At 44.6% G+C, this 26,714-nt stretch overlaps 12 protein-coding genes across 12 annotated transcripts; 4 read left to right on the forward strand and 8 right to left on the reverse strand.

The window, feature by feature from the left end:
• Positions 1-477: 477 nt before the first annotated feature.
• On the reverse strand, positions 478-789 carry SERLADRAFT_434570 (uncharacterized protein; the record flags this gene model as incomplete). Its single annotated transcript, XM_007314792.1, has 1 exon — positions 478-789. The coding sequence occupies one exon, from the start codon at positions 787-789 to the stop codon at positions 478-480; it is 312 nt and encodes a 103-aa protein (XP_007314854.1).
• A 4,821-nt stretch (positions 790-5,610) lies between these two features.
• SERLADRAFT_380618 (uncharacterized protein) lies at positions 5,611-5,775 on the reverse strand (the record flags this gene model as incomplete). Its single annotated transcript, XM_007314793.1, has 1 exon — positions 5,611-5,775. A coding segment is annotated over one exon (165 nt), but the record flags the coding sequence as incomplete, so codon positions are not given.
• A 2,125-nt stretch (positions 5,776-7,900) lies between these two features.
• Positions 7,901-8,198, forward strand: SERLADRAFT_380620 (uncharacterized protein; the record flags this gene model as incomplete). Its single annotated transcript, XM_007314794.1, has 1 exon — positions 7,901-8,198. A coding segment is annotated over one exon (270 nt), but the record flags the coding sequence as incomplete, so codon positions are not given.
• Positions 8,199-8,672: 474 nt separating this feature from the next.
• SERLADRAFT_380621 (uncharacterized protein) lies at positions 8,673-9,189 on the reverse strand (the record flags this gene model as incomplete). Its single annotated transcript, XM_007314795.1, has 1 exon — positions 8,673-9,189. A coding segment is annotated over one exon (151 nt), but the record flags the coding sequence as incomplete, so codon positions are not given.
• A 377-nt stretch (positions 9,190-9,566) lies between these two features.
• Positions 9,567-11,942, reverse strand: SERLADRAFT_406123 (uncharacterized protein; the record flags this gene model as incomplete). The annotated part of the gene is made up of 11 exons (XM_007314796.1): positions 9,567-9,653; positions 9,768-9,858; positions 9,911-9,931; positions 9,985-10,075; positions 10,302-10,320; positions 10,366-10,658; positions 10,718-10,844; positions 11,157-11,183; positions 11,518-11,631; positions 11,689-11,714; positions 11,903-11,942. 11 exons carry the CDS (start codon positions 11,940-11,942, stop codon positions 9,567-9,569), a joined length of 936 nt encoding a protein of 311 aa, XP_007314858.1.
• Positions 11,943-16,135: 4,193 nt separating this feature from the next.
• Positions 16,136-16,567, reverse strand: SERLADRAFT_434574 (uncharacterized protein; the record flags this gene model as incomplete). The annotated part of the gene is made up of 1 exon (XM_007314797.1): positions 16,136-16,567. One exon carries the CDS (start codon positions 16,565-16,567, stop codon positions 16,136-16,138), a length of 432 nt encoding a protein of 143 aa, XP_007314859.1.
• A 1,268-nt stretch (positions 16,568-17,835) lies between these two features.
• SERLADRAFT_459327 (uncharacterized protein) lies at positions 17,836-19,927 on the reverse strand (the record flags this gene model as incomplete). The annotated part of the gene is made up of 3 exons (XM_007314798.1): positions 17,836-18,017; positions 18,087-18,772; positions 19,896-19,927. The coding sequence occupies 2 exons, from the start codon at positions 18,352-18,354 to the stop codon at positions 17,947-17,949; spliced, it is 339 nt and encodes a 112-aa protein (XP_007314860.1).
• A 921-nt stretch (positions 19,928-20,848) lies between these two features.
• SERLADRAFT_446083 (uncharacterized protein) lies at positions 20,849-21,350 on the reverse strand (the record flags this gene model as incomplete). Its single annotated transcript, XM_007314799.1, has 3 exons — positions 20,849-20,868; positions 20,980-21,284; positions 21,334-21,350. 3 exons carry the CDS (start codon positions 21,348-21,350, stop codon positions 20,849-20,851), a joined length of 342 nt encoding a protein of 113 aa, XP_007314861.1.
• A 352-nt stretch (positions 21,351-21,702) lies between these two features.
• SERLADRAFT_459329 (uncharacterized protein) lies at positions 21,703-22,648 on the reverse strand (the record flags this gene model as incomplete). The annotated part of the gene is made up of 5 exons (XM_007314800.1): positions 21,703-21,895; positions 21,961-21,985; positions 22,048-22,224; positions 22,282-22,452; positions 22,528-22,648. Coding segments are annotated over 4 exons (534 nt in total), but the record flags the coding sequence as incomplete, so codon positions are not given.
• A 176-nt stretch (positions 22,649-22,824) lies between these two features.
• SERLADRAFT_380625 (uncharacterized protein) lies at positions 22,825-23,088 on the forward strand (the record flags this gene model as incomplete). The annotated part of the gene is made up of 2 exons (XM_007314801.1): positions 22,825-22,882; positions 22,950-23,088. Coding segments are annotated over 2 exons (197 nt in total), but the record flags the coding sequence as incomplete, so codon positions are not given.
• Positions 23,089-23,765: 677 nt separating this feature from the next.
• SERLADRAFT_346364 (uncharacterized protein) lies at positions 23,766-24,422 on the forward strand (the record flags this gene model as incomplete). The annotated part of the gene is made up of 2 exons (XM_007314802.1): positions 23,766-24,116; positions 24,159-24,422. Coding segments are annotated over 2 exons (615 nt in total), but the record flags the coding sequence as incomplete, so codon positions are not given.
• A 1,013-nt stretch (positions 24,423-25,435) lies between these two features.
• SERLADRAFT_434577 (uncharacterized protein) lies at positions 25,436-25,994 on the forward strand (the record flags this gene model as incomplete). Its single annotated transcript, XM_007314803.1, has 2 exons — positions 25,436-25,567; positions 25,665-25,994. The coding sequence occupies 2 exons, from the start codon at positions 25,436-25,438 to the stop codon at positions 25,992-25,994; spliced, it is 462 nt and encodes a 153-aa protein (XP_007314865.1).
• Positions 25,995-26,714: the final 720 nt, after the last annotated feature.

A 26,714-nucleotide genomic window follows, 5' to 3' on the forward strand; every position in this document is an offset into this window, starting at 1 on the left:
TAAATCGTAAAAATCTTTTGTAAATCGAGACATAAATTGAGGACCTCAATCGGAGATGATCTTTTCAGGGATTCTGTGGAGTCATATTACATTGTCTCGGAGTTGACATGCGTAACCAGCAGAGTCGAGAGTAGCGAAAGTGGGGACAAAATGGGCCATTTTGCTAAATCGGTCAACAAAGACCTGAACGGCGGTGTAGCCCTTGGACTCCGGTAGTGCGCCTATGAGATTGGTGGTGATAATCTGCCAAGGCCGATCTGGTATCGTGTTTGGGTGTAGAGGGGCGTTAGGCTTGGTCCGACGTGCCTTGGTGCATTGACAACTCTTGCACCCTCGTACATATTGTCTGATATCTGTACGAAGACTCGGCCACCAGAGCTCTCGGTTTACTTGTTCAAACATTGTTCTCTCTCCTGGGTGTCCAGCCAGAACTTTGTCATGATGATCCTTTAATATCCGCGCCCGTAATTCGTGGTCTCAAGGAACGTATACGCGGTCAGCTAATGGGATCGGGTAGGAACTCGTCGCAGATTCTCTCTTGATCCAGATGATCCTATCCTTCACCTTCCAGGTATCCGACTTCTCTTTCAAGTTCTTCTTCACTATGTCGTCTTGTTTCTGGAAGCTTCGACATATATCTGGTAGGTATCCTTTGTTGGTGTCAAGTACTTCAAAATGTACGTCTGGGAGAAGTGTCTGATTCTCGTTATCGTTTGTGCCTTTAGGATGATTGATTCGTCTGCTTAACAGGTCAGCCTTTGTATTTTGATTTCCTTTGACGTGTTCCATTTTGAAATTATAATCTGCAAGCTGAGACGACCATCAAGCTTGGCGTCGATTGTATTTCTGAGGTTGACGGAAGTAAAGGAGGTTTTGGTGATCTGTGAAGATAGTGAAGGGGTGTTTTGATCCTATAAGGTGATGTTGCCATTCATCTAGCGCCATCATGACTGCGAGCATCTCTTTATCGTAAATTTCATAGTTTCGTTCTGCAGGGGTAAGGGCTTTCGAGAGGAATACTATGGGTCTGAATTTATCTTTTTGTTTCTGGGATAGGACAGCTCCTACAGCTCAGTCAGAGGCGTCGGTTTCTAGTTTAAATGGGTCGTTGTCGTTTGGTATAGCGAGGGTGGGAGCAGTAGTAAGTGTTTTCTTCAATGTTTCAAAAGATGTCTCTTGTTCATCTTTCCAGGTCCAGTCAACTTTGCCGGTGAGCACAGTGAGTGGTTTTGCAATTCGTCCGTAGTCTTTGACAAATCGTCGATAGAAGTTGGAGAACCCTAGGAATGATTGGAGTTCTTTTTTATTCTTTGGTGCGGGCCAGTCAGTGACTGCTGCGACTTTTAACGGATCCATACAGATAGTGTCTTTGGAAATGATCATGCCTAAGTACTCGACTTCCTGTTTCTCAAATTCGCATTTTTCCGGTTTAAGATATAACTGGTTTTGTTGCAGGATACGGAGGACTTTGGTGACTATTTGGCGATGTTCCTCAAGTGTTTCCGTGAAGATCATGATGTCGTTTAAATACACAATAACTTTTCCTTCAGTGATTAGTTCTCTTAGGAGGTGGTCCATCATTGTCTGGAAGGTCGCTGGCGAGTTGGTAAGTCCAAAAAACATAACAAGAGGTTCAAACAGGCCGCAATTGGTCCTGAAAGCGGCCTTGTGTTTGTCTCCATCTTGGATTCGGACATTGTTGTATCCCCATCGTATGTCTAGTTTTGTGAAGTAGTTGGCACCTTTGAGTTTATCGATGAGTTCAGATATAAGGGGGAGGGTGTAGCGATTCTTTATGGTAAGCTCATTCAGCTTGCGATAGTCTTGGACAGGGCGTAGTGAACCATCTTTCTTTTTGATAAAGAAGAATGGGGATGCGTAGGGTGATTTAGATACTCAAATCCGTCCACTTGTTAGGTTTTCATTAAGGAATTCGTCTAAATGGTGTTGTTCGTCTCGGCTAAGAGGGTACATTTTGCAGTCAAGACCATTAGCCTCGGGTACTAACTCAATTACATGGTCCCAAGGACATTTTGGGGGAAGTTTGTCAAATGATTCTTTGGTGAAAACGGGTTCGAATTCATGGTAGATTGGGGGAACGACATCTCGGAAGTTGAGCTTTGACTTTGCCTTTTCGGAGGATTCAGCTATTTGTTGACTTTTAGTGGCAAAAGCATTCAATTCTAGCTGTGTTATCTCCATGATTCGTGTTTCAAGATCGACGGCTAGGATTTTATCCCCTTCTTTAGGATGATACTCCGGATCATCGGCAGGGAAGGTAATCTTGTTGGCCCGCCAATCAATTGTTGGATTAGTAAGTATCAACCAGTCGTATCCAAGCAGTATGCGCGGTGAAAGTAGTGATGCTACAATGACATCTATCAAATGTTCTTTCCCTTTCACATTGATGTGAAGGGTGACATAGTGCATTACTTTCTGGGATTGACCATCGGCTCCTGCGGCGTCAAGAGGGACGGGCAGGGGCGTAGTATTGAGGGTGTACTTGTTCATCAGGCTTTGATCAATAACTGAGTTGGTGCAACTGGAGTCGATAAGGGTTGGTACGGTGAATGTTTGTCTGTCATCTGTGGTAGTGACTTGAGAAATGACATGGAGGCTTTGTTTTGGCATGGGGTTGTATGGCGAGGTATAAGCATGGATGTGTTCTACAACTTTGCCATTTTGTTATTGTGGCACATGTGCAATAATCAGTTAGGATAATATGCAATACATTGTTGACAGAGGTTCTTGTTTGAACTCTTCAAACTGTGCTTATACAATGCTTTCCTCACTTGTGCTACTTGTTGTAGTTGTAGATGTACCTGACTTGCTCTTCTCATTGTCTGGCCCAACCTCGAACTCATCTGACACAACCCCAAAGACCTCTTTTGCCTTGCCATCTCTCTTGTTCAAGGTATGAAGGTGTTCCACCAACTTATCAATTATTCCCCTCAACACACTTATTTTTCACTTTCCCAGTAACATTGCAGGTGTACAAATTATCAATAGTGATTCCAAAAGCTCGTAAAGTGTTGTAGAGGAAGTACTGGATGCGAGGGGTGAGATATCCATCTTTCAGACTCTCCAACTTGTTACCGCTAATGTCTCTGGCATAGATCAATTTCCACAAGTAAAGGTCAAACAATGAAGCGCCTTTGGGACACCCACAACATCAGGAAAATATGATCTGGCTATAAATGCCATAAATTGCAAAAAATATGCTATTATAGCAAAATTATCACTCAGATCTGTTCAGATCTGTGAGTGCAAACCTTACAAAGTCCCTTGCTATATAGCATATAAAAATTGCCTATAGCATAAAAAGTCAAATATATCAAAGTCACCCCAGCTGTATACAACCTTGCAATGGTTTGATATAAATGACTTTAATACCTTTAAACACCTTTTAAAGTTAACTGGATCAATCCAGAGCATATCATCTTACGATACACAATTTTCGGACCTTTAATTTTCATTCTCCTATTTAACCTTTTACTGTAGTTTTCACACACTGTGCCATGCGGTGTCATGCACCAAAGTTGATTGGTAGCATGGATAGGTGTCAATAACAAAGCGAATATTCAAAAAGACTCGCCTTTGCGCCACACAGGCACAGTGCCACGTGGAATAGTAATTAATATTGCCTGTTTCGAACTTGTGGCTGATCAGCACCACCTCTATCAGGCAATCCAGTCACGCTCACCTTTGCTTTTCCATTCGGTACTTTCCGTGTTTTGGCATTTCGGCAAACTTTCGCGTCGCCACTGGCTACACATTGCATTGCGCCCTCCCTTTTGTCGTTTCCCTTACTCCCCTTCCTTTGCCTAGCCCCACTATGGGCCCCTTCCTCTCCTTTTTATTCTCACCTGACGGTCATTTCTGGATCCCCATTCTAATCCACTTTTTCGTCACCTCCACCCTCCTCCTCGTCATCTTATTTGCACCCCCACCATTTCTGATGTCACCACTTCCTATTCCTATCCGCTTCCGTCGCCGATCCGTTGATCACCACGTGCCACTGCTGATATCAGCAAAGCCTCGGCGGCCGGTTCAAATAGGGCAACAGGTCCATCTTCATGACGTTGATCTGCCATCATATACTATCAAAACATCGGTCGCTCGTCTTGCCTGGTTGGAGCGTGGGTGGGTAGTTTTTGAGCTGGAGAAGGTTCATCCCCTTGCGTTGCCCATGTTCATCGCTGTCCCATTCACTTGGGTACACTTATCTTTTGTCCATCGTCTTCGCTACAGCTACACCTACCACACGCTGCCTGGGACTCACTTGTTCCAAATTGGAACTACTTCTCTCCCTCCCTCGTTTGATCAGGTGGTCCAACACAACCAGCCCATTGGTAAGGCCATGGAACTGTTGGATTTGGACTAGGTGGTGGACCGGTGGTGGACCGGTGGCTCCAGTTTCTTTTTCTTCAGCAGAACATTCATTTACAGTGCGATTATTTTTGATTTTTGAATCATTTTTATGGACACATATTTTTTAGAATGCCTGAATGACAATAAAGGAACTGTGTTGATACTGATAGTGTTTTGCCTTGCCTTTTTTTTACTGCATCTTCCCATGACATCATGATTCTCCTGCTCTCTTTTTGCTATTGGACTTTACTTTATGGCTGTACAAACCTGTGATATTACTCACAGCATTTATTGTTCTATCTCTTTCTTTCCTTTTTTTGACAATCTTATCCTGTACTACCTACGCAGGATTTGTCAGCATACATTCCTTCCTTCATGTTCTTTCTCATTCTTTTTGCACAGCTATACTGTGCATAGCCTACTTTTCTTTTACTATATAAACCCCTGTATTTTACCTTGTAAAAAAAACAAGAACTCCATTCCAGACTTCTTCTCTAAATTCAAGTTCACTACTCTGCTGCTTGTGATCCAGTGTGGTCACAACACTTCCCACTGCTACCACTGTCAACTGCTGTCATCGTCACTTCCCACTTTTGAAGTCATTGTCATCCCTTTCGGTTAAAGTCCTTCTGAGCACTACAGTTTGTGCGTCAGGAGCCTGCTATCACTGGGAACCTCGTCACCTCGTCATCCTTGTTGTTCTCAAACCTACCTTGGCTACAATTAGCAAGGTAGTGCTCGTCTATACTCGCCACAAAGCCCCTATCTGTCTATAAATTCAACTATCCCTCCTCCTCAAAACCCACACTCATACACCTCTGGGTTTTACTTTGAAGGATCCTCATGCATACCACCCCACGAACAACCAGAGCACCCACTGTTCTAGGAGGCAAAGCCCATAAACAAGTTCCGTGGAATCTGGGAGCATTGTGTGTTAGTTTGTTTTTGTGTGTGGTTTTCTAACAACAGTTCTCATCATCGACATTGTAGTGATCTTTATGTGCCTAGTTTCGTAACAGAGCTCTTGCTCTTTCTGGTTTCTGGTCTTTGATTCGTCTGGCCAACCATTCCGGTGAATGTGGCTTCGCGTAGTTTTCGGTTACAGCACATAGATGTTGATCAACTCGTTTCATTGCAGTCGTTGGTATCATACGAGGGTTAAGTACAACATTACGGGTCAGAGAGTCCGTGCTTACTCCTGACCTTTCTGAAAATCCTTTGGAGGCACTTCGATTTCTTTTAATGATGATGTAGTGAGAGTGTCTCTGGTTTCCTCCATTTCCATATATCGTATTGCCATCTTTCCATGTGGGCAATTTCTAGCAATGTGGCCTTGTTCGCCACAATTGTAACAAATAATGTTCGGGTTGGGCCGACGTTGTCTCTGTGTGTTGGAACTCCCAAACTCCATAGTTACGCCTGATCCTCCAAACGTTCCTGTTGTGTTTGGATGGACTGCATTCTGGGGCGGCAATCTTTGTGATGGAGTATAATATGGTCGTTATTGGATATACCGTGGTCTCTGCGTCTCCGTACGTGGTACTGTTTGTCGATGCTGTGGTGGGGGATAGTTTTGGTTCTGTTGATAACGCGGTTGATATCGTTGGTACTGAGATGGCAGCCTCTGTTGAGGGGGTCTATCTCTCCTCCTTTCCAGATTAAGTTCTTCGTTTTGCTGTTCCCGTTTCCTCGCTGCTGCCTTCCACTCTAAGTATGTGGTGGGTAGGTTTTCCTGCTGCGAGATACGATCACAAAGGAATTGAGAGAGGTTGCGGCGAAGGATACTGTGAATGAACAGATAACTTTCATCTGCATCTGGTGGTAACCCTGCTTCCATAAGTTTGGATTCGAGTCCTCCAAAATATGCGTCTACCGTCATTTCTCGCTGTTTGTAATTATGAAGGGCAATTTCTGCTTTCAACTTGAGATGGGGATCCAGGAATTTGTTATCTAATTCCTTGATGAATTCTGAGATAGTTCCCCAATTCCGTGGTGCAAATAGGTCTCCTAGCACTGCGGTTTTGTTATTGAAATTCGTCTTCCAGGTGTGACAGGCATCATTGGCTTTATCGGACGAGATTTGGGATAATGCAAAGAGGATTTTGGAGGAGTTGGTTTGGAAACTTCTGGGATAGGCGAAAAAGTAGTTTGCTAAGGCGTTCTTCCAGTCGACGTACGTTTCCTTTTTACCGATGAATTCGAACGGAGGAGTGGCAAGGACAGCCTTGCTACCTTGATTTGTTTCGTCGGTCATTGCTGCTGCTAGATCAGGTTCAAGGTCTAAAGATTCCTGATTGAACCAATCGTTGGGTTGGTTTTTGGGTTCTGGAGTTAGAGGTGGGGGAGGAAAGTCTTCCGGTCCTGTGGATTGATATAGATCGTCGGGTTCTAGAGCTTCTGCAGCAGCTCCTAGAGAATGTGTGGGAGGTGTGTCAGGAGTGACCAGAGGACGGGGTTCTCAATAGGGCTCCAGTTTCTTAACGAGTTAGATAACGAGTCTTTGTTTAATTAAAGTCCGGGTCAAATTCAAAGTTACTGGGGAAATCTCCTCCTTCTGCTTCCTGGGGCCTCCAGTACTCTATGCTTTCAGTAGATTCTTCGCTTTCCGACTCAGTTCCTTCGTCTGATTATCCTCCAACTATATCCGTTAATGAGCTTCTTGTTTCTTGTTCTATCCTTTCTGCGCAAGGTGCGAAAAGCTGTTCAACCGACGGAATGAGCGATGCTTCTCCTCTTTGACCTTGGTAGGTGTACGAGTACTGCAAATAGATACAAGTTTGTGAGCTATGATTAACAACGGCCCAGAAGTTGCTTTGGAGGACTGTAACGATGAAGCGTTCGGGATGATCAGATTGCTGATTGACTACAAATGGTGTGAGGATTTCTAAGATCCAATAATATTCGTTGACGTATTCGGAAACGTATCGGATATGGTTGATTTTGGTTTTGTAGTCTTCTCCGTCACGGAATTTCCTCTGAGCGGTTGCGATGAGCTGATCAAATCGTGCTAACGCAGCAACAACTTGTCGAATATGATCTTTGGTAGAGGGCATGACAATTATGATAGAAGTACTGTGTTGAAGACCAAACCGTGGTCCGAATGCGTCAAGATCTTGGACTTCGGGGAGGTAGAGAGTTCAGCAAAATCGTGTCAGATATTGGACAATGGAAAGGTTGTCAAGGTGATTGCTGATGCAAAAGTATTGGATGGGTTGGTAACTGACAGGAAAGGCGGAGTAGGTGTTGTAGTAGTCGGTTGTAAAAAATGAGGATGGGATGTCGTAGGTGGGTTCTTTGTGAGGCCTCTTTCTTAGCACAATGCCGCAAAGCAAGGTGTGTTCAAAGTCATAGGGGAGGAGGCGGCTGGGTATGTCAGGGAATGAAAGAGGGCGAATTCGGTAAAGATCGAGGAGGTCTGGAATATGGTTCTGTGAAATAAGCTGCAGGTTTTGTTCTTGTATGTTGGCTACTCCTTTCAAAAGCTTAACCCTCTGGGTATTCTCGTAACTTGGGCGTACTAGACTCTCGAAGTAGTCGATCAACAGAATTTGTCCGTGCTCCTCGAGGCTGCGAGAATTTCTCCTACAGATGGCGGAATGGTAAAAAATAGACTGGGTGAGAGCGAGGGCGTTGTTTATGTCAAGGATGATTTCCTCGATTGGATTGATTGGAGAAGACGAAGCAGAGGAATCTTGATACAACTCAGTGATCTGTTCGACCGTTTCTTCCGCGTCTGGAGTACGGACTTCGGTAGGGACGGGGAGGACCGGGAGCCGTTTGTTGAGGGCTGCGAGGAAATCTCTCTGGTGTCTGTGGTCCGTATCTGATACCCACTCTTCTGAGAGCTGTTGGGATGTAGACACGGTGGAGGTATACGACGTCGCTGACGAGTCCGGTTTGAAGGTATCTGATGATGGCAAAGAACGCAAGGAATTGGACGAGAGCGGTGATGGTAGATAAAACGTCCAGATTGAGAGGACTGAACAACAATAGGTGTAGTGGTGTGGATAGTGAGAGGTTGATGACAATAGTGAGGAGAGGGATAGGGATGGTAGAGATGTGGAGAAGGTGATGATGAAGGTTTAGACCAGTGCAGTGGCAACAACAGTCTTTTTTTCAGGGTGTAAGGAAACGGTTTTCCAAAGTGTGGCTCTGGAAAAGGATTCAAAGGATGGTGAGTTCAATATTTTGTCAGGCAACAAATACGAAGCTATATAACAAAACACAATGCCTGGTCAAGTCCTTGTTGGAAGGCGATGAATCAGGGTATGAGGATGAAGAGTATTGGTATAAGCGCAAATCCAAACTAATATTGAACTACAGAATAGTACATTGAGTATGTACTTCTTTATATAGTGAACGGCGATGGTCAGACCGAGAAAGGGAAGAACTAAGAAAGTGGTCTGACCAGCTAGCTAACCAATAAGAAAAAAAGGAGAAGGTGGTCCGATCTATCGTATTTACTAATTGTATGAGAAAATGTATTGGTAAGGGATGTGCGATTGGCTGTATCAGTAAGCCCATGAGAAGGCGCTGACTCACAACCTTCTTTGCTTATCAATATTCCTCCGAAGTATTCCCAGACATAGCACTGGATTGTTGCTATGTCATTTGGATATCTTCTCGAGGGTCTACAACAAGTCTCCTTTGTTGTAGGTACAATAGGACGTGAGTGTGAATAGAGAATAAGAAGAAAAAAGATAAAAGTAATAAAACACCTGCTGTAATCTCTAGTCCAAGGGCAAGAGGAGTGACAGGGATCGAGTCTGCTAACCACGACATGACGGGAATGCGATAAGAAAAATCGATTCCTCACATTTATAGTATGAGAAAACATGCATTGGCCAGGGCTTGAACCTGGGACTCCAGCTTTCATGGTCTGGTGCTTTACCAACTAAGCTACCAAGGCGTACTTGGAAAGCATACTGATTGGTTGCATGCCCAGAAGGTCCAGAATCACTGTACACGGGTGCAGATCCCATTGTGTGTTGTGATAATATGATGATCCCACCTTGTAAAAGTATAATTAGTATAGATTTATGGTGATTAAGGTGACATACCTAACAGAAAATACTGTCTCAGAGAATTCTATTGTAGCATTGTTAATAGCACCTAGTGAAGCACATTCAATCTGGTAAATAAATTTGATCATCAGTTTTATTTAAAGAAAATATGAACACTTACAGAGTATGCTACTAGAGCCAAAGTAGGGAGATTGTGTAGATATGGGTTATTTTTTCTACCATACTTTCTACCTTCACCTTCGGGACCCCACCTTTGTGCTTGAAAAAGAATTTTGATGATATCATTCTTCCAAGGTTGGTTTGTGTCAGACATCTTCTCCTGTATATTTGCAGTTAGTATATGTATAACAATAAAGCTTGAAAATAACTCACCTTTAAATCTATGGTGTTATTGATAAAAGCTTCTGAGTTTATGATCCAATGGATCATATCACTTAGTTTGTCCTTGTGGATGTTTTTGATGCTATATGTAGCGGTACACTGATTTTAGCTTTGGAAATAAGTTCCCCTCTGACCTGTGTAGAACCTTTCCACATCTGTATTTACGGTGATAATCAGTATGGATATATATGAAGAAGTTTAAGCTCACATATTGTAGTAATTGAGACTTGAGGACCTGATTGTCTTGTATCTCTCCTTCATTTTGTCCACTAGGCCACTGTCATTCTCTGCTGCTGTGGCTTTGACCAACAAATCCCAGCATATTAATTGACAACTGAGGGGGTTTAGAAATCCTTTTTCTGTGACTGTAAAAAGTCTCATAGCTTTGTGAGCCAGGCTTGCAATATGTTTGATGATAGGGCAGGCCATAGAATGAAGTTCTGGTTTTGCAGTGGAAGATTTTGGAAAAGAAATGATGCTGGGGCTGCGTGATATAGTAGACGTAGATGTAGAAACAATCTGAACAATCTGTTCCTCTTACAACCTGTAGGCAAGTAAATAAATGTTCTCAAGGCAATAATAGTCTTACCTCATTATTGTTGTCCTCCTTCTGCTCCTCCTCCTTCTCCTCATTATCATCTGATAGAGGCTGTAAAGGAGGTACTACAGAATTATCTTGATCATCACTAAATATTTCTGCAGGAACAAGGATATGATCTATCATATTCTTGCCATCATCAGCATTGTCATCATCATCAGCAACATCCTCATTATCATTGTTGTCATTATCATCACCATTCAAACATATTTTCTTGCCATGTAGGTCATCTCTTTCAGAATCTTCTTCATCAGCCAACATTGCTGCTACTCTCTTACGCGTAGCTGCAAATAGGTATTCAGTTTTTGTGCCCTTTTTTGCCCTTAAGAGTAAGATCACATACCAGATTTCTCTGCCTCAGCTTCTGAGGCTAATGCAGCCTTTTTTCTTGCTAGAAGAGCCCCAAGCAAATTTTCATCTTCTTTGCTGAGTGCTGTGGCAGCTGTGGCATTGCGTCTTGCAGAAATAGCCTGAAAATTGTACATAGTAAGTTATTGGTGTAAAATAAATAATAAAGACCTTTTTATGGGGACGTGGCTGGGGCTGTCTAGGCTGAGTTGAAGGAGATGGTGATGGAGAGGATGCTGTCACTAGATCATTTGCTACACCTCTGCCCCTAGTTCTGAGAGCAGTAGATTGTTTAGACCGTGTAATTCTAGGCGTTGAAGTCCTCAAAAAAACAAGCAAAAATGGCAAGACCTGAATGCGTCTTCAGCAGAATGGTAATTCATAATAAATAAGCAAAAACAAACTATACTGGGACCCACAAAATGACACATTACCTGTGTCCCCTCTATCCCTTCCAAAACCTATAAGTCAAAACAAGCAACCCAAATAAACTGATATTAAGTTTTAAGCTACATCTACTTAAAGAATGCATTCCCCTCGCAACCATTTCTATTTTCTACCCAATTCCTAAACTGACCATCTGTGTGTGTGTAAGACAAATGAGGCTCTCTCACCCTGATAATCTAAATTAAAGTGCGTTGACTCCTTAGATCTGAAAATGGCAAAGTCCCCACTCTTCAGTTCAAGAACAAGTCCCTGCTCATGTAACACAAGAGCACCCTCTGTAAAATCTCCCAGTGGAAGAACAAGACAAAGGATGTGATCCTTACCATCCCCATGAGCGGTGGTGCTCACATTAGTATTAACAACAAGAGATAAAAAAGGAGTGACAGGAGATCCTGGCTTTCCAGGGAGCATATCAACTATCTTGGCTAGCATAGAGTATTCTTCTGGTAGGCAGAATTCCATCTAGGAAACACATACATCAGAGAAATTTAGGCATGAAAGAAATAGCAGAAATCTTACAACGTCAGAAATTGATTGGAAAACATCTGCAAAAGCATTCTGCAAGTTCAAATAAAGCTGCTTATTGTCTGAGCCCTCCTTTGACAAAAAAGGGATCATCTGGGTTTTGTTAGTAATACCTAACTCATGTGGGTGCACATCAATAGGTGCCCCATAACCCTTCATCAATGTCTGTATGTGAGTGATATATATAGAGAGAGGGGGGGAAACATACCTGAGTCCCATATCTGTTCCACCAGGAGAAGTGGAGACATTTGAAAGGTTTATCATTACCCAGAGCACTGGAGAATACTGGCAACCCATCAAAGATAGCCTTGAGGTGGGCCACTAGAGTTGTCTTCATATGCCTAGGCATTGAATGGCATATAAACACCATCAATGTGTTGTTGTCATTTTGTATATTGATTGCTGGAGGAATAGATGACATGGGAATGTGTATATAATTGTAGTTCCATGTCCCTGGTTGTTTTCAGATATTGGAGGACACATTTTGCAGCTTCCCAGTGATGGCTCCTTGGAGCTGAGCTATGTCTGCTTAGTATTCCAACAACATAGGCAATGTCTGGGCGGGTTCCGAGCATGGCATACATGAGGGAGCCTACAATCGAGAGGTATGACACTTGACGCCCTTTAATATGCATCTTGTGTTGCACAATATTTTCCCCTGGAGCGTTTGCGAGGAGTTTTGATCCATAGGCTATTGGTGTCCATACTGGTTTGCAGTTTTTCATTCCAGTACGCTCCAGAACTGTGTCAATGTATTGGCGTTGCAATAGAGATATTGTTTTGTTTGAACAATCACGTCGGATTTCTATTCCAAGGATGTATTTTGCTTCTCCAAGGTCCCACATTTTGAATATGGATTCAAGTTTGGCTTTTGTGATATCCCTGAATTTCCGGGATGAAGCTCCTAAGAGGAGGTCATCTACATAGACAACAACAAAGTATATTTGTTTGTTGTCCTGCAATACATAGAGATATGTTTCTGCATTTAGTCTTGTGAAACCGAGCTCCTGGGGCTTGCAATCAAAAGTTTTGTTCCATGTACAACCAGCTTGTTTTATTCTGTAGATGGATTTCTTCAACCTCCAATAGTATCCAGGTTGGATAGGAACACCCCCTGGAGGAAGCATGTACAGTTCTTCTTCAAGTTCTCCATTGAGATAAGCTGTGGATATGTCCATTTGATCAAGTTCTAGGTCGTACTTTGCTGCTAGGGCTAGAATAATTTGGATTGACTCTAAGTTTGCAGCTGGAGAAAAAGCTTCCTGGTAATCAATCCCCTCCCTTTGAGTAAAACCAAGTGCAACAATCCGGAGTTTGTATCTCTCAATGTTTCTGTTTTGATCAAACTTGATCCAGAACACAGGTTTTGATGTGATAGGTTTCATTGTTACAATAACACAATTTTCGGACCTCTCCTTTATTTTCATTCTCCGCTTTAACCTTATACTTTAGCCTTCACACATGGTGCCACGCGGCACTTCCCCTTTTGTCCAAACTCCTCTTTCTTGCACCGCGTTGCCTTTCTTCTTATTTTAGACACAACTCTCCCACAGTGAAGCTGGCCATGTGGGCTAGGCCCCATGACATCATCAGCCACTGTCTCTATCAAATTGTATAGTATACATGAACAAACAACCCTGTAGTAGTATATATACCCCAATAGATCCAGGAGACTCCTCAGCGAGTCCTCCTGTTGTTAACCAACAAACTCTCTGCAGCTCAAGGGGTAACCACTCCCTCTTCACTACCCTTCTTGTGTGCGCCAGAGTAACTAACTCTTGGTTGTTACATTCACTCCCTTTGGAAGTGGGAAAGTGTCATATACTGCATTAGTATTGAGACTTAGGAGTTCCTCCTCCAAGGCAGACTTCCATAATTCTCCATCCGGACGTGATAAGGCTTCCTTTAGTGTCTTTGGAAGGTCTGTGTTGGATAGACCGGTACTTGCTATTCCAGCAAAGAATGTCTCCTCTGTATCAGATGTTTCTTCATGAACCTCAGGAGTGTTAGGTTTCTCCATGGAGTTGTCATGCTGCTCTTTTCGAGACTGTTCCTCATCTAGAGTCCTTTGATAATCTCAATTTTTGTCTGCAGGACGGGTCTGGCGACTACTTCTGCGTACTCCTAGGACTTCAGCAGGTATCCCAGGGAGTAGACACATTTGTGTGTGTGTTGCCCCACTCACTCCTGAAGGTGTTGAATCACTCCTTGGAGGTGTTGTATGCCTTCCAGAAGCTGATCCAATGGACAGGCTGTCTAGCTGTATTCGGACTTTTTCCACATCAGCTAGCTGTATGTTGAGGGGCTGTCCTCCCACTGACTGTGACTCTACTTTGGCTTTCCGTTCTGAAGATGGCCAGTGTTCGTCTTGGTTGTAGAGACTGTTGTGGAGGGTGTCTTAGCTGATCAGGTGCTCCCACTGCTCTCGGAACATCTCCATGCTGATATGGTTCTATTGCTTGTGAAACATCTCCTTGGAGATGTGGTTCCATTTGCAATTCATTTGGATCTTGGATCCAAGGGTCAGGATCATCCTCCTCCCATGTTTTTTGGTCTGGATAGTGAGCATTCTCTGGAATGAGTCCCTCCCACTGATCTGTGCTAGTTTCTGTGTTCCAGGGAGCAGTGTCGTCCTTTTGTACCTTTTCTAATTCATTGAATATGACATGCCGACTGGAAAACACAGTTTGTTTTTCAGTGCCTAGGAGTTTGTAGGCTTGCTTTCCATGTGTGTAGCCAATCATTATGGCTTTGTGCCCCTTGGAGTAAAACTTCCCTTGCCTTTTGTCTTTCGGAATCAAGGCATATGCTTGGCATCCGAAAGGGCGAAATAAAGTTGGATCAACTCTCCTTTTAAACAGTATTTCATATGGGGTCTTTCCATGAAGTCCTGATGCTGGGCTGTGTGCTGTGATATATGCAGCTGTTTCCATGGCATCTACCCAAAATGACTTTGGGAGCTTAGAATTATGGAGCATAGTGGTTGCTAATGTAGCCAATGTCTGATTCATGCGTTCTGCAATGCCATTTTGTTCCGCAGTATCTGCAGCTGTAGTTTCTTGGATGCTACCATCTCCTCGGAGTTGATTTTTGAATGCATTGCCAGTATATTCTCCTCCCCCATCGCTCCGGAGGAATTCTGTGTACAGTGGAGTGAAGTTTTTTTCTCCCAAATGAGTCCGGAAGAATGTTTGGACATCTTCTTTCTATTGCTTGTATTGTTCCAGTGCTTCACTTTTATGTTTTAGGAAATATATCCATGGAAATTTGGAGAAATCATCTACAATGATAATCCAGTACCAAAAACCCTCCCTGGAAGTTGGTTTGATTGGTCCTCCAACAGCTGTGTGCACATTTTGTATGGGGCGCTTGGCTTGGTTTCCTCCAGTGGACTTGAAAGGTAATTTCTTTATCTTTCCTAAAGCACAAGGTTCACAAAACTCCGGGGTTCCGGTAAGGGTGTCTATGTCCTGGAGCTGTCCTTTTGTAACCATTTGTTGCAAGCGGTCTATTCTAATGTGTCCCATTCTCCTGTGCAATAAATTTACATCTACTGCTGCAAAAGCTGACTCCGGGTTGATTTCAGGTTTTGCTTGGATGTGATAAAGTCCTTGCTTGTGTAAGGCAGTGAGGATAAGTTCCTTCTTCTTCTTTTTCCGAACTTCACAAGCATTCGACCCTGCTGGAAAAAGTGTTGATAACCCTGTTTTAGACAATTTGTGGACAGAGACAAGTGCTAAAGTGAAGTTTGGCACAAGTAAGACATTTGACAGTGTGATATTGTAGTCCTTTTTGCCAGCAGTTGCTTGTAGGATTAGATTACAGTTTCAATTCCAATGGCATTTACAGAGGATTCATCCCCAAAACTGATTGTCCTTGGAGGATTCAGAACATGGTATGTTCCTGGCTCAAACCAGGAGTGGTAAGGGACCATGTGAGATGTTGCTCTGGAGTTAATGATGATTGTTGTTTTGGTCTTATTGGGTTCCAACAGCTTGAATGCATTTAGCAAGGGGCTTGGAAATATGTACATGTTCCAATGCAATATGACTTTGTTCCTCCTCGGAGTCAGATTCAGATGATTGCTCCGCTGTATTTGCCTTTTCCTTCTCTTTTCCTTTATCCTTGTGTCTTTCCTTTCCCTTCTTCTTTTGACCTTTTCCAGCTGACTGAAGTGTTCAACACTCCGAGGTGTTGTGTGATTTGGCTTTGTGGAAGTCACACCACTTCTCCTCGGATTTAAGTGCTGATTTGGAACCTCCAGGGGCCTTCCCTGACTGTCGTGCAACTTTTGCAGTGATCCAGATCTCAACTGCATCAAAGGTAAGTTTATTTTCTTCAATTGTGTTGATTACCAATGACTGAAATATTTGCCATTCAGGAGTGCATGGGAGAGATTGGAGAAGAGCAAAGGCCATGAGTTTGGTATCAACTCCTAGTTTCATTCCAGAGAGGTGTGAATCAATTGTCCAGATTTCCGCAATGTGGTCCTGGATAGGTGATGTCCCATCCCAGGACAATTTGGTGAGTTGCTGGAATGAATAGAAGGCCGAGGCAATGTTGGACGTCTGATGGAGTGAGATAATTTTATCAATGACTCCTTGGAGCTGGTGAGGTCTCCAGTCCTCATTAGGAGGGCATCAGAGATGTGGTCCTGGATGATTCCATGTGCCTTCTCATCCTTAAGTATCCAGGTGATTTCAGGATCCTCCGAGGAGGTAGGTTTTCCTGGTGAGGGCTTAAGCTCCTCTCCAGTAACAACCCGGAGAACTTTTTCCTGACGTAGCTTTGAGATGATCTTGAGTTTCCATATCTGAAAATTGTTGGGTCCAGTGAGAACTGGACATGTGGATGTATTGTGTGCTGTGGTCATGGTTCCAAGGTTGCCGTTTCAAATAAGAATTATTTCCTGCGTAGCTTTTGCGCACCAGGGCTCATAACCTGATAAAACTATGTGAAACTCAGCCGCTGCCCAAGAGGCTATAGAAACGACTGTATTATTTACCTATGTGAAACTACAATGGATGTCAGTTTGGAGTGATCTCTAATAAATGTAATGTAACATACCTCAGCCGCTGCCCAAGAGGCTATAGAAACGACTGAGGTATTTCTATACTAAACCCCCTACTACTTATAGTCGGAGGTGCTACTCGCTATAGTATAATGACTCCTAGGAGTACAATTGTGCTCCTAGGAAAACAATGGTGATTCCTATCACAACACAATGGGATCCGCACTCGTGTACAGTGATTCTGGACCTTCTGGGCATACAACCAATCAGTATGCTTTCCAAGTACACCTTGGTAGCTTAGTTGGTAAAGCACCAGACCATGAAAGCTGGAGTCCCAGGTTCAAGCCCTGGCCAATGCATGTTTTCTCATACTATAAACAAATGTCATAATTTGTCAACTCCATGGAGAACAATGGCTGCTTCGGCAGAAACCAGATTTATCTGGTTTTGTCACCAAGTGACAAAAGTGGTGTCGGTGGGATGCGTCGTGAAGTGATCCGTGTAATGCCAACATGGCGAAAAGGTCCAGCTTGGCATGATACAATTTGTAGAATGTGACACTACACTCCCTGGCATGCAGGGCCTTGATGTTGTTCACATTCTATTACTCTTCTTTTTTTCCTATTGGGGAGTTCGCTACCCATGTGCATTAGTGCAGTGGTTTTCCTGCATGGCCAATCAATGTGATGAGCTCACCGGGATGTGGGTGGTGCGTCCAGATTACAATGAGGATGGCTCACCTACACTTCAGGTTATTCATATGGACTGCATCATGCAAGCGGCACATATGATGCCTGTTTTTGGTGAAGCTTTTATAGGACAAGACATCAACTATGCCAACTCTCTTGATTCTTTTGACACATTCTATGTTAACAAATTTATTGATCATAGTGCTTTTGAAATCACTTTTTAGTCTTACTTGTCTTATTAGTCATTTTTTGAACAAATTCATCTTAGTTTTTTCTTAACCACTTATAACAACTTTTTGGCCTTGTGACCGTGATCTTAGTCTTAGAATACATTATTTCAACCAGCTGTACCTTGGCCTTAGCGTCACTTATGAGCCTTTTTGGCTTGATCTAGCTTGACACAGCTTGGTATAGCTTGACGTAGCTTACAAGTGAAAATAAGACACCTAAGATGCATGTAAATTTCCTGATGAAGAGTCTACTTGGAGCGCTATAGTAGGATCCGTACTTATAAACTGACACAGTAAAATTGAATGTCGCGAAACGACCAAACTAGTCTGGTGAAGGTATGCTTTCTTGGGGGATACTGGGGGGATGGGATTCTAATTGGTAGTGAGAATCGTCTAAAAATGAGAGTAATAATTGTGGTGAGCCGATGAGGGGAGATAAAGTCAGCCATAAATGAGACATACCTTGACTGTAAACAAGTGGTATGGAACATAATAAAGGTCGCGCAATATCTATCCTATGTATTGTCTGATGACCAACGACCGTCATGCCTGTTGTCGCTAATGCTCTGGTCCAGGTTCTGTGCATCCGCGTAGTGCGGTTCTCTCTTTTATCTATAGAATTAAACTTGGAGCCTGCTGTATACTCTTCAAGCAGTTTCACCATCGCCACAGCCTCGAGAGAGCGAGCAAGCACCAGCGGTGTCAACCCGTTGTCGTCTGCCAAATCCATACGAATATCATTGTGCGCAAGAAGAAGGCCCACAATCGCCTCCCGCCTTCTCGAAGTGCAGGAGTAGAAGAAATGATCTTTTCCATCGATACCCAAGATTGCGGAGTGCAGCGGCGTTTGTCCCTTCACATTCTTCAAATTCGGTTTGATATTGCAATGCGAGAGAAGCAAGGAGGCTACATTGTCATGTCCAGGACGCACTGCATAATGCAGTGGCGAGTCTCCATTCTCGCCTTGCAGATTCACGTCAACCTCTTCTCTAATGAAAAGAGGTTCACACCCATTTTCCGCCGCTTTGAACCGATCGTGTTTATGTCTCCAATAGATATCTAGGTCATCTTTTGCCAGCAACAGCTTGACAATGTCCTTGTTTCCTTTTTCGGCTGCGTATGAGAGAGGTGACCGGCCCTCTTCATCTCTGGAGTCGGCCTCCACATCATCTCTTTCCAGCAATAGCTTGAAGATCTCCGTCTTTCCACACAATGCTGCATAGGAGAGTGGTGTCCGGCCCCCGTTATCTTTCAAGTCAGCCTTCACATCATCTTTTTCCAGAAACAAACTGACGATCTTCTCATATCCATTCTCGGCTGCGAATGACAGTGGTGTCCGGCCCCTTTCATCTTTCGATTCTACCTCCACGTCATCTCTTCCCAGCAACAGCTTGACAGCCCCTATGTGCCCATACCCAGCTGCGAATGAGAGTGGTGTCCGGCCCCCTTTATTTTTTGAGTCAGCCTCCACGTCATGTCTTCTCAGCAACAAACTGACGATCTTTTCATATCCATTCTCGGCTGCGAATGACAGTGGTGTCCGGCCCCTTTCATCTTTCGATTCTACCTCCACGTCATCTCTTCCCAACAACAGCTTGACAGCCCCTATGTGCCCATACTCAGCTGCGAATGAGAGTGGTGTCCGGCCCCCTTTATTTTTTGAGTCAGCCTCCACGTCATGTCTTCCCAGCAACAAACTGATGATCTTGTCTGTTCCATGACGGACTGCGAATGAGAGTGGTGTATTGGCCCCTTCATCTTTGGAGTCAGCCTCCACGTCATCTCTTCCAAGCAACAGCTTGACAATATCTGCGTGTCCATACTGTGCTGCGAATGAGAGTGGTGTCTGGCCCCCTTTATTTTTTGAGTTAACCTCCACATCATCTCTTCCAAGCAACAGCTTGGCATTATCTGTGAATCCATACGTGGCTGCGTATGAGAGTGGTGTCTGGCCCCTTTTATCTCTTGTATCTGCCTCCACATCGTCTCTTGCCAACAACAGCTTGACGATCTCCGTCTTTCCACACCGGGCGGCGTGGGAGAGTGGTGTCCGCCCCTCTTCATCGTGCGAGTCGACCTCCATATCATTTCTTCCCAAGAAGAGCTTGAAGATCTCCTCGTTTCCACCCTTCGCTGCGAATGAGAGTAGTGTCCGGCCCCATTCATCTTTCCAGTCGGCCTCTACATCATCTCTTGCCAGCAACAGCTTAACGATCCTTATGCATCCATGCTCAACTGCGTAGGAGAGTGGTGTCCGGCCCTCTTCATCTTTTGAGTCGGCCTCCATATCATTTCTTCCCAGCAAGAGCTTGAAGATCTCCTCGTTTCCGCTCATCGCTGCGAATGAGAGTAGTGACCGGCCCTCTTCATCTTTCGAGTCGGCCTCTACATCATCTCTTGCCAGCAACAACTTGATGATCTCCTCATTTCCATACTCGACTGCAAATGAGAGTGGTGTTTGGCCCCATGCGTTTTTCGAATCAGCCTCCACATCATCTCGTTCCAACAACAATCTGACCATTCTCTCGTTTCCATTCTCGGCTGCGAAAGAAAGTGGCGTCCGGCCCTCTTCATTTTTTGAGTCGGCCTCTATATCATCTCTTCCCAGCAAGAGCTTGAAGATTTCCTCATTTCCATCCTCGGCTGCGTAGGAGAGTAGTGTTCGACCCCCGTCATGTTTCGAGCCTGCCTCCACATCATCTCTTGCCAGCAACAGCTTGACAGTCTCTATGTGTCCACATGTAACTGCGAGCGAGAGTGGCGTCATGCCACATCCGTCTTGTGAATTTATGTCGTAGCGTCGATCGAGTAAGACACCCACTACCTTTACATGGTTCTTGCCTACCGCAATGTGCAGAGCTGTTCTACCCTGACCATCTCGTTGGCCTACAACAGCTCCATTTCGAGGTTCATATTCGATGGTCCGGGCTAAGCCAAAAAAGGCGCATATATGTATCAAGGAGCCAATGTCGCCCCCCATGAACTCTGCATCCCTCAGTCTTTTGACGTTATGCTCGTAGTGAAGAAAACCATGTATTATGGCTTTATCTGTCTCCTCAACGAGACCACGTGCATGATTTCCCCAATTTTCCACAGCGTAATAGCTAAACTTCCCACTAAACGGCCAGTCATCGTCATCAGAGCGATCAGCAGGTCGCGGTAATGACAAAGCTTTGAGGCAGATATCGGTGAGTTCAGAGGAAGGATTTAAGCACAGCCATTCCTTATAGTTGCTGAAGTAATCCTGCGCAGTGTAGTCTAATGGAACGGTGATCAGATGTAGCGGTTATTGGAACTATAAACTGCTCACGAATCAGGCGAGCCACAGAACGTTCTTTATCAACCACAACTAAACCAGAACAGGCCCCCAATATGGTGGCTACACCCACAAGTTCGTCACTACTGATCCCTGTACCGCCGCGGGAAAGCGTCACAGCCTCTTGAAGCCCCCTATCGCTCAGTGGTTCGAAAGCATAAGTGATACACATGATAGCCGTCAAAGCAAGTTCCCGGCGTTTCTTGTCTAGTTTGTTGATCCGGATCATTATTTGATCGTAGGCACTATTCACCTCTTGGGATAGATTTTGCAGAGCGTGCCGGACCTCTTTACAAGTGACCATGGTTTCCAATGACCCTACATGCAAATGACACAGGAGAAACCTTATCCAATATTGAGATACTACTTCTTCAAAAAAGGATTCAAAAGCACTCACATGCCATCTGCATATTTCGTGACACACTCGACAACTTCTTCTTTTAAAGGGGGATCTTCGGCGATGAGCCCTTCCAGCGTCGTCCCTGGTAGGAAACAGCCTTCGATATACTGGCGTATGTCTTTTTCATTTGCGCGAATGCGCATACACGGGACTTCACGAAGGGCATCCCCTATTGACTTGATATCACGTGAAGTCACCAGAAGATGGCATCCAAGAGCTTGGAGCCTTTTGAGCAGCTCATAACGATTGGTGCCAAGTTCTGTAATTTCATCCAAAGCGTCAACAACAACGAAAACTTGCGAAAACCGTTTGATTTCCGATGTCAGTGTCTTGTGAACCTCTTGTAGAGTTGGACGGTAGCCTTTTTTCTGATGAGATTTATATTCACTAGCAACATTTTTGAAGGTAGGAGAGGAATTTTCAACAAGTTGTTTCAAGAGACTGGCAACAATGTCATAAACCGTCGGTTGCTCTTTGTAATCGCAATAAATGTACGTTACAGCAACCTCGTCTGTGTTCTTGTGCTTTTCGGTGAGAGAATTGATGATATGTGACCTAAAAGCGAAGAAAATTCGGTCATTCGGTCAGAGTGAGTACTTGATGTCTGTTAAAACACTTACGCAAGAATAGTTTTTCCAGCACCAGCTGTCATAATCAGAATCAGTTACATGGAACATCGTGGCAATGATCAAAGGATATGTGCTTACGAATCCCGGGGCACCACAAGGTTTTAGAATTCGTGTCGCCTCTTATCCACTCCTTGAATTTTTCATCATCAAGTACCCAGTCTCCCGTTCCCTCTCGTCTACTTCCATAGACGTCACTGTGTTTCTGTCGGAAATTCAAAGGAGTAAACCAGGCAGCCAGTTTACTCCGCTCTTCGGCTAAAACATATGGATATGTTAATACCGCTGAGTAACATGCGATAAAACGACTCATACCATCATCTGTGTTGTAATTATTAATTATTGTATGGTCTCCATTGACTTGCTGGCCATGAACTTCGCTGAACGTGCTATGGCGTGCATCGACGGACCAAGCTTGGGCCATCGTACCCCGAACGTCCACATCATGAGACATCGAGAAAGTGAGAAGTCCTGTGTAAGACGATACTACGATGGTTAAGGATGTAAACCAAGCGACAGTCGTGATGAGTGGGAGAGTGGGGAAACAACTGTAGACGGCACCTTCAGTCGTGTTATAAACCCTTGAAGCGTGTCAGCCATGCGTTCATTGAAGCCGATATTATCAATGCGACTAGTATGAGAGCAACGTGATTCAGCGCGGCCTTGAACGTGCCATCATTGGCCTTCGCTTTAAAGAACGATTATCATGAAGACAGTTAGAACAGACTCCTACACAGCCACTGTTTCGAGAGAGACATCAGGGAATGGGAATGACCGTGGGATGACCTTTTATAAGTTGTAGTCCGACTGAAATTATTACAAAGCTTCACAATTCAATATACTATCGTTGGACACCGGATGCAACCGGTAAGAGAGATGCACTTGGGCCTCCACAGGCTCAACAATCGCTGTACAGGTAGCTAGAAAATTGTCAGATGTAGAATAGAGTATAGGGAATATAATTGTGAAAGAATTTAATGAAGAGCTTACCTGTAGCGACAACGATAGACCTGACACTAAGCTCTTGATCTCCAAAGGTGTGAATTTTGAGGGAAAGATGCCCAGATTTGACCAGATCTCATGCTCGGAATATTGCGGTTTCGTCCTGGGAAGCGTCAATAGGTAAGCGCCTACAATGCCAGGTACTTACCAAGCTGATTGGGGCCTCGAGGCGTCTGGATAAATGAGAACAATGATGAAGTCGTGACTAGGTGACCGAAGCAGGCAATCACGCACCAAGATGATGAATCAAGGCCCGCCAGCTCCGCTCCCGCACAAACCGCACACTTGTTGATGGATGAAGATCACACTGGTAAGCGCAAAGAGCTCATCAATATCGACGGTTTTACTCTCCTAATCCCCTTAAAATCTCTTAACTTATGCCCCCCATACGAACCAGAAGGCACCATCGCCACACTTCGACGTCCCATCCCCCCACCAGCGACGTAGTGGACCTCAAAAAGCAAATACAGGCAGCATGTGAGGCTACCACCACCGGTGCAGCCAGGAACCTCAAGGCAGTGTGTCGCGATCTGGGAATCATCAAACACTATCACACTGCACTCAGGAGGTATAAGGGAAAGGCTGTACCATGTTGTGAGGCTCACATCCAACAGCAGCACTTAAATCAGGCGCAGGAGGAGGTTTTATTGGAATGGATTCAGTTTCTAGGTAATACAGGTCATCCCCTCTGCAAACAAACCATCGCCCCCTATGTTTTTGACATGTGCAACAAGTATCCCTCTGAAAAGTGGGTCTGACGCTTCATCAAGAAACACGAGGAACAAATTGCATCACAAAGGCCATCAACCATTGATCCCATGCGAGCTCAAGCTTTCAACCAACCTGTCGTCCAGGACTTTTTCAAGCAGTTTGAGGCAGTGATTAAGGAACACAACATACCTTGGGAGAACATCTACAATATGGATGAGAAGGGGATTCAACTTGGAGGCGGTCGAAATTCTAACGGCCACTGTTTTTTTTTCTCTCGTTTCGACCGTCAAAATTACACAATTCATGGGGGTAGTCTGGAGTTGGTTACAGTAATAGAGTGTGTCTCCGCTGTTGGCACGAACATACTCCCTGGCTTTATTTTTGCAGGGACGATCATTGATGCGGAGTCATATGAAGTTCACCCTGAAATTTCGTACGTTTCCATTTTTTCATTGTATCTGTCTACTAATATTTTACAGTTTACTACGTCAATTAATGGATGGACTAACAACTTTTTATGCACAGAGTGGTTTAGAAAATCATTCATTCCTCAACCTCGTGCTCAAAACAAGTCCGGCAAGCCTACTCTTCTCGTCTACGATGGTCATGGATTGCACCTGACGACTACCATGATTGATCTCGCTATGGAGAATCAAATTCATCTTCTCTGCCTCCCTCCGCACACTACTCACTGCTTACAGCCTCTTGATGTTGGCGTTTTTGGTCCCCTGCAGAAAGCCTAGTATCAGCGTGCAGAACTGTACACAGCCAAATATGGGACATCCATCGCTCAGCAACATGTTGTGAAAGAGTACTGGGAGGCTCGTAAGAGTGCTTTTGTCACTAACACAACTCTGCAGGCCTGGCGCAAATGTGGCCTCTACCCCCTCAATCTGAACGTCTTCACGGCCGCCGACTATGCGCCAAGCGTCTCAACATCAACCGTCAACCATGCCCCTGCTTCATACCTGGAAAACTTCCCTGATGGTTGGATTGATGGCCCATCATCAGATGACCCCGATTATGTTTTGGATGATGACGACAGAGCAATACTATGCAAGCCAACTATTGTTGGCCACATTGACCATTCTGAGCATGACTCAGACAGTGCTAACTCTGAGGGAACAGGGGATTCTGATGGGTCTGAAACCAGTCTTTCAGATGGGGAGGTGGAACTTGACAACGGCAGCGGCAACAGCAACAGCAACAATGGCAACAGCAGCAGCAACAACAACAGCATCGGCCAGCCGTCTAGAGGTGTAAGGGCCTGGCTTCAAGTGTAACAACCAACAGTTAGTTACTCTGGCGCACACAGGAACACACTATAAAGAGAATGAAGAGGGAGTGGTTACCCCTTAGGTTGCAGAGAGTTTGTTGGTATACAACAGGAGGACTCGCTGAGGAGTCTCCTGGATCTATTGGGGTATATATACTAATACAGAGTATTTGTACTTATGTACTGTACAGTTGATAAAGTTTAGTGGCTGATAATGTCATGGGGCCTAGCCCGCATGACCAGCTCCACTGTGTGAGAGAGTTGTATCTAAAAATGAGAAGAAGGCAACGCGGCGCGAGAAAGGGAAGTTTGAACAAAAGGGGAAGTGCCGCGTGGCACCATGTGTGAAAGCTAAAGTGTACAAGGTTAAAGCGGAGAATGAAAAAGAAGGAAAGGTCCGAAAATTGTGTTATCGTAACATCAAGTAAGCCAGGGCGCTCTACCCCTAGGGGACATAAGTGCCGAGCCCTCCATGTCGCAATGAACACGGTCGCAGTCCCAGTCTCTCAGCAGCTGGATCCCCACTCTATTGCCCTCTCCTGCAAACTCGTGCTCAACCACCCCCACCGCGATGTTGATCCACCTGCAGCCGGCTCAGCTGCTGCTGATGATGTCGAAGAAGGCCCTTGTTGAGAAGATCCAGAAGGGAGAGGCGAGGTGGGAGCGGGATACGATGCAGGGCCATAATGCTTTCATGATGCGTGAGTAGTCGGACTTGAAGGACAAGCTGAATAATATAAGGAGCAAGGGGAAGAAGAAAAAGGGGCTTGGAGTTCACGCTGAGCTCCTGATAAGTGCTGAGTCACGTGAGAGGCATGCTGCAGAAGAAGAAGAACGGCGAGAGAAGGCGAGGAAAGAAGAGGAGGCCAAGGCTTCAAAAGCAGTGAAGACGGCCGAGCACCAGGCCCAAATGGCGAGGCTCAACGGCACCGAGGTCTTTGCAGGAGCATTGGGCAGCAAGTCCAAGTCTGACCTCCAGCTCATTGTGGCAGCACTCAGCCTGAGCATCGACGGCAAAAGCGAGAGGTCCTTGATTTGATCAAGGACCATTTTGAAGCCCATCCAGATCTCGAAACAAATCCCCGCTTTGCGGGTTTATTTGGAGCTCGAGCTCAAAGACAGGTGATGTTTTATTATTTTTTTAAAGCCTCTTTCTAATATATCCTAGGTTGCCGCCCCTCATCCAGCCCCCACATCCTTTTCGCTCCCATCTGGAAGCAACATGTCCATGCCTGCTGGCTCGCCATCTGAGGTGCCAAATTCACAGCACCATGCCCCCCCTGGGTCCATTCTAATGCCGTATCAACCCAATATGTATCTACCACATCCCCACATGAGTTACCCTCCATTCCCGCCTGGTAGTATTCTATTTTCTCCTTTTTCATCATCAAGCTCAAGTATATCTCAAAATTCTCAAAATTTGTCATATTATATACCAAATACTTTCATACATAGTAATAATAGAATGTTTAGTAGCTAATTTATATATTTTCCTGGCTTGTATTATTTCCACTGATGCCCTAAAACTTGAAACGACGCACATACGAGCAGCCTCAGGACTTAGAGAAAATTTCTTCATTTTGGCTGAGTCCTTGCTGACGAGCTCCGCTGGTTTCGCTTGTGAGTGCTGTCGTGACTCAGTGTGACCAAAAGTTGCAGAACCATTCCAAAAGGTGTGTCGTTGTTTTGGTTTTGTTCCGCTGCCCTAATGCCTCAAATTCTTGCTTATTCTTTTACATAGACAGCTAGAAAACTAAAA

The sequence above is a fragment of the Serpula lacrymans genome, assembly GCF_000218685.1.
Source record: "Serpula lacrymans var. lacrymans S7.9 unplaced genomic scaffold SERLAscaffold_3, whole genome shotgun sequence".
Lineage (NCBI taxonomy): Eukaryota > Fungi > Basidiomycota > Agaricomycetes > Boletales > Serpulaceae > Serpula > Serpula lacrymans.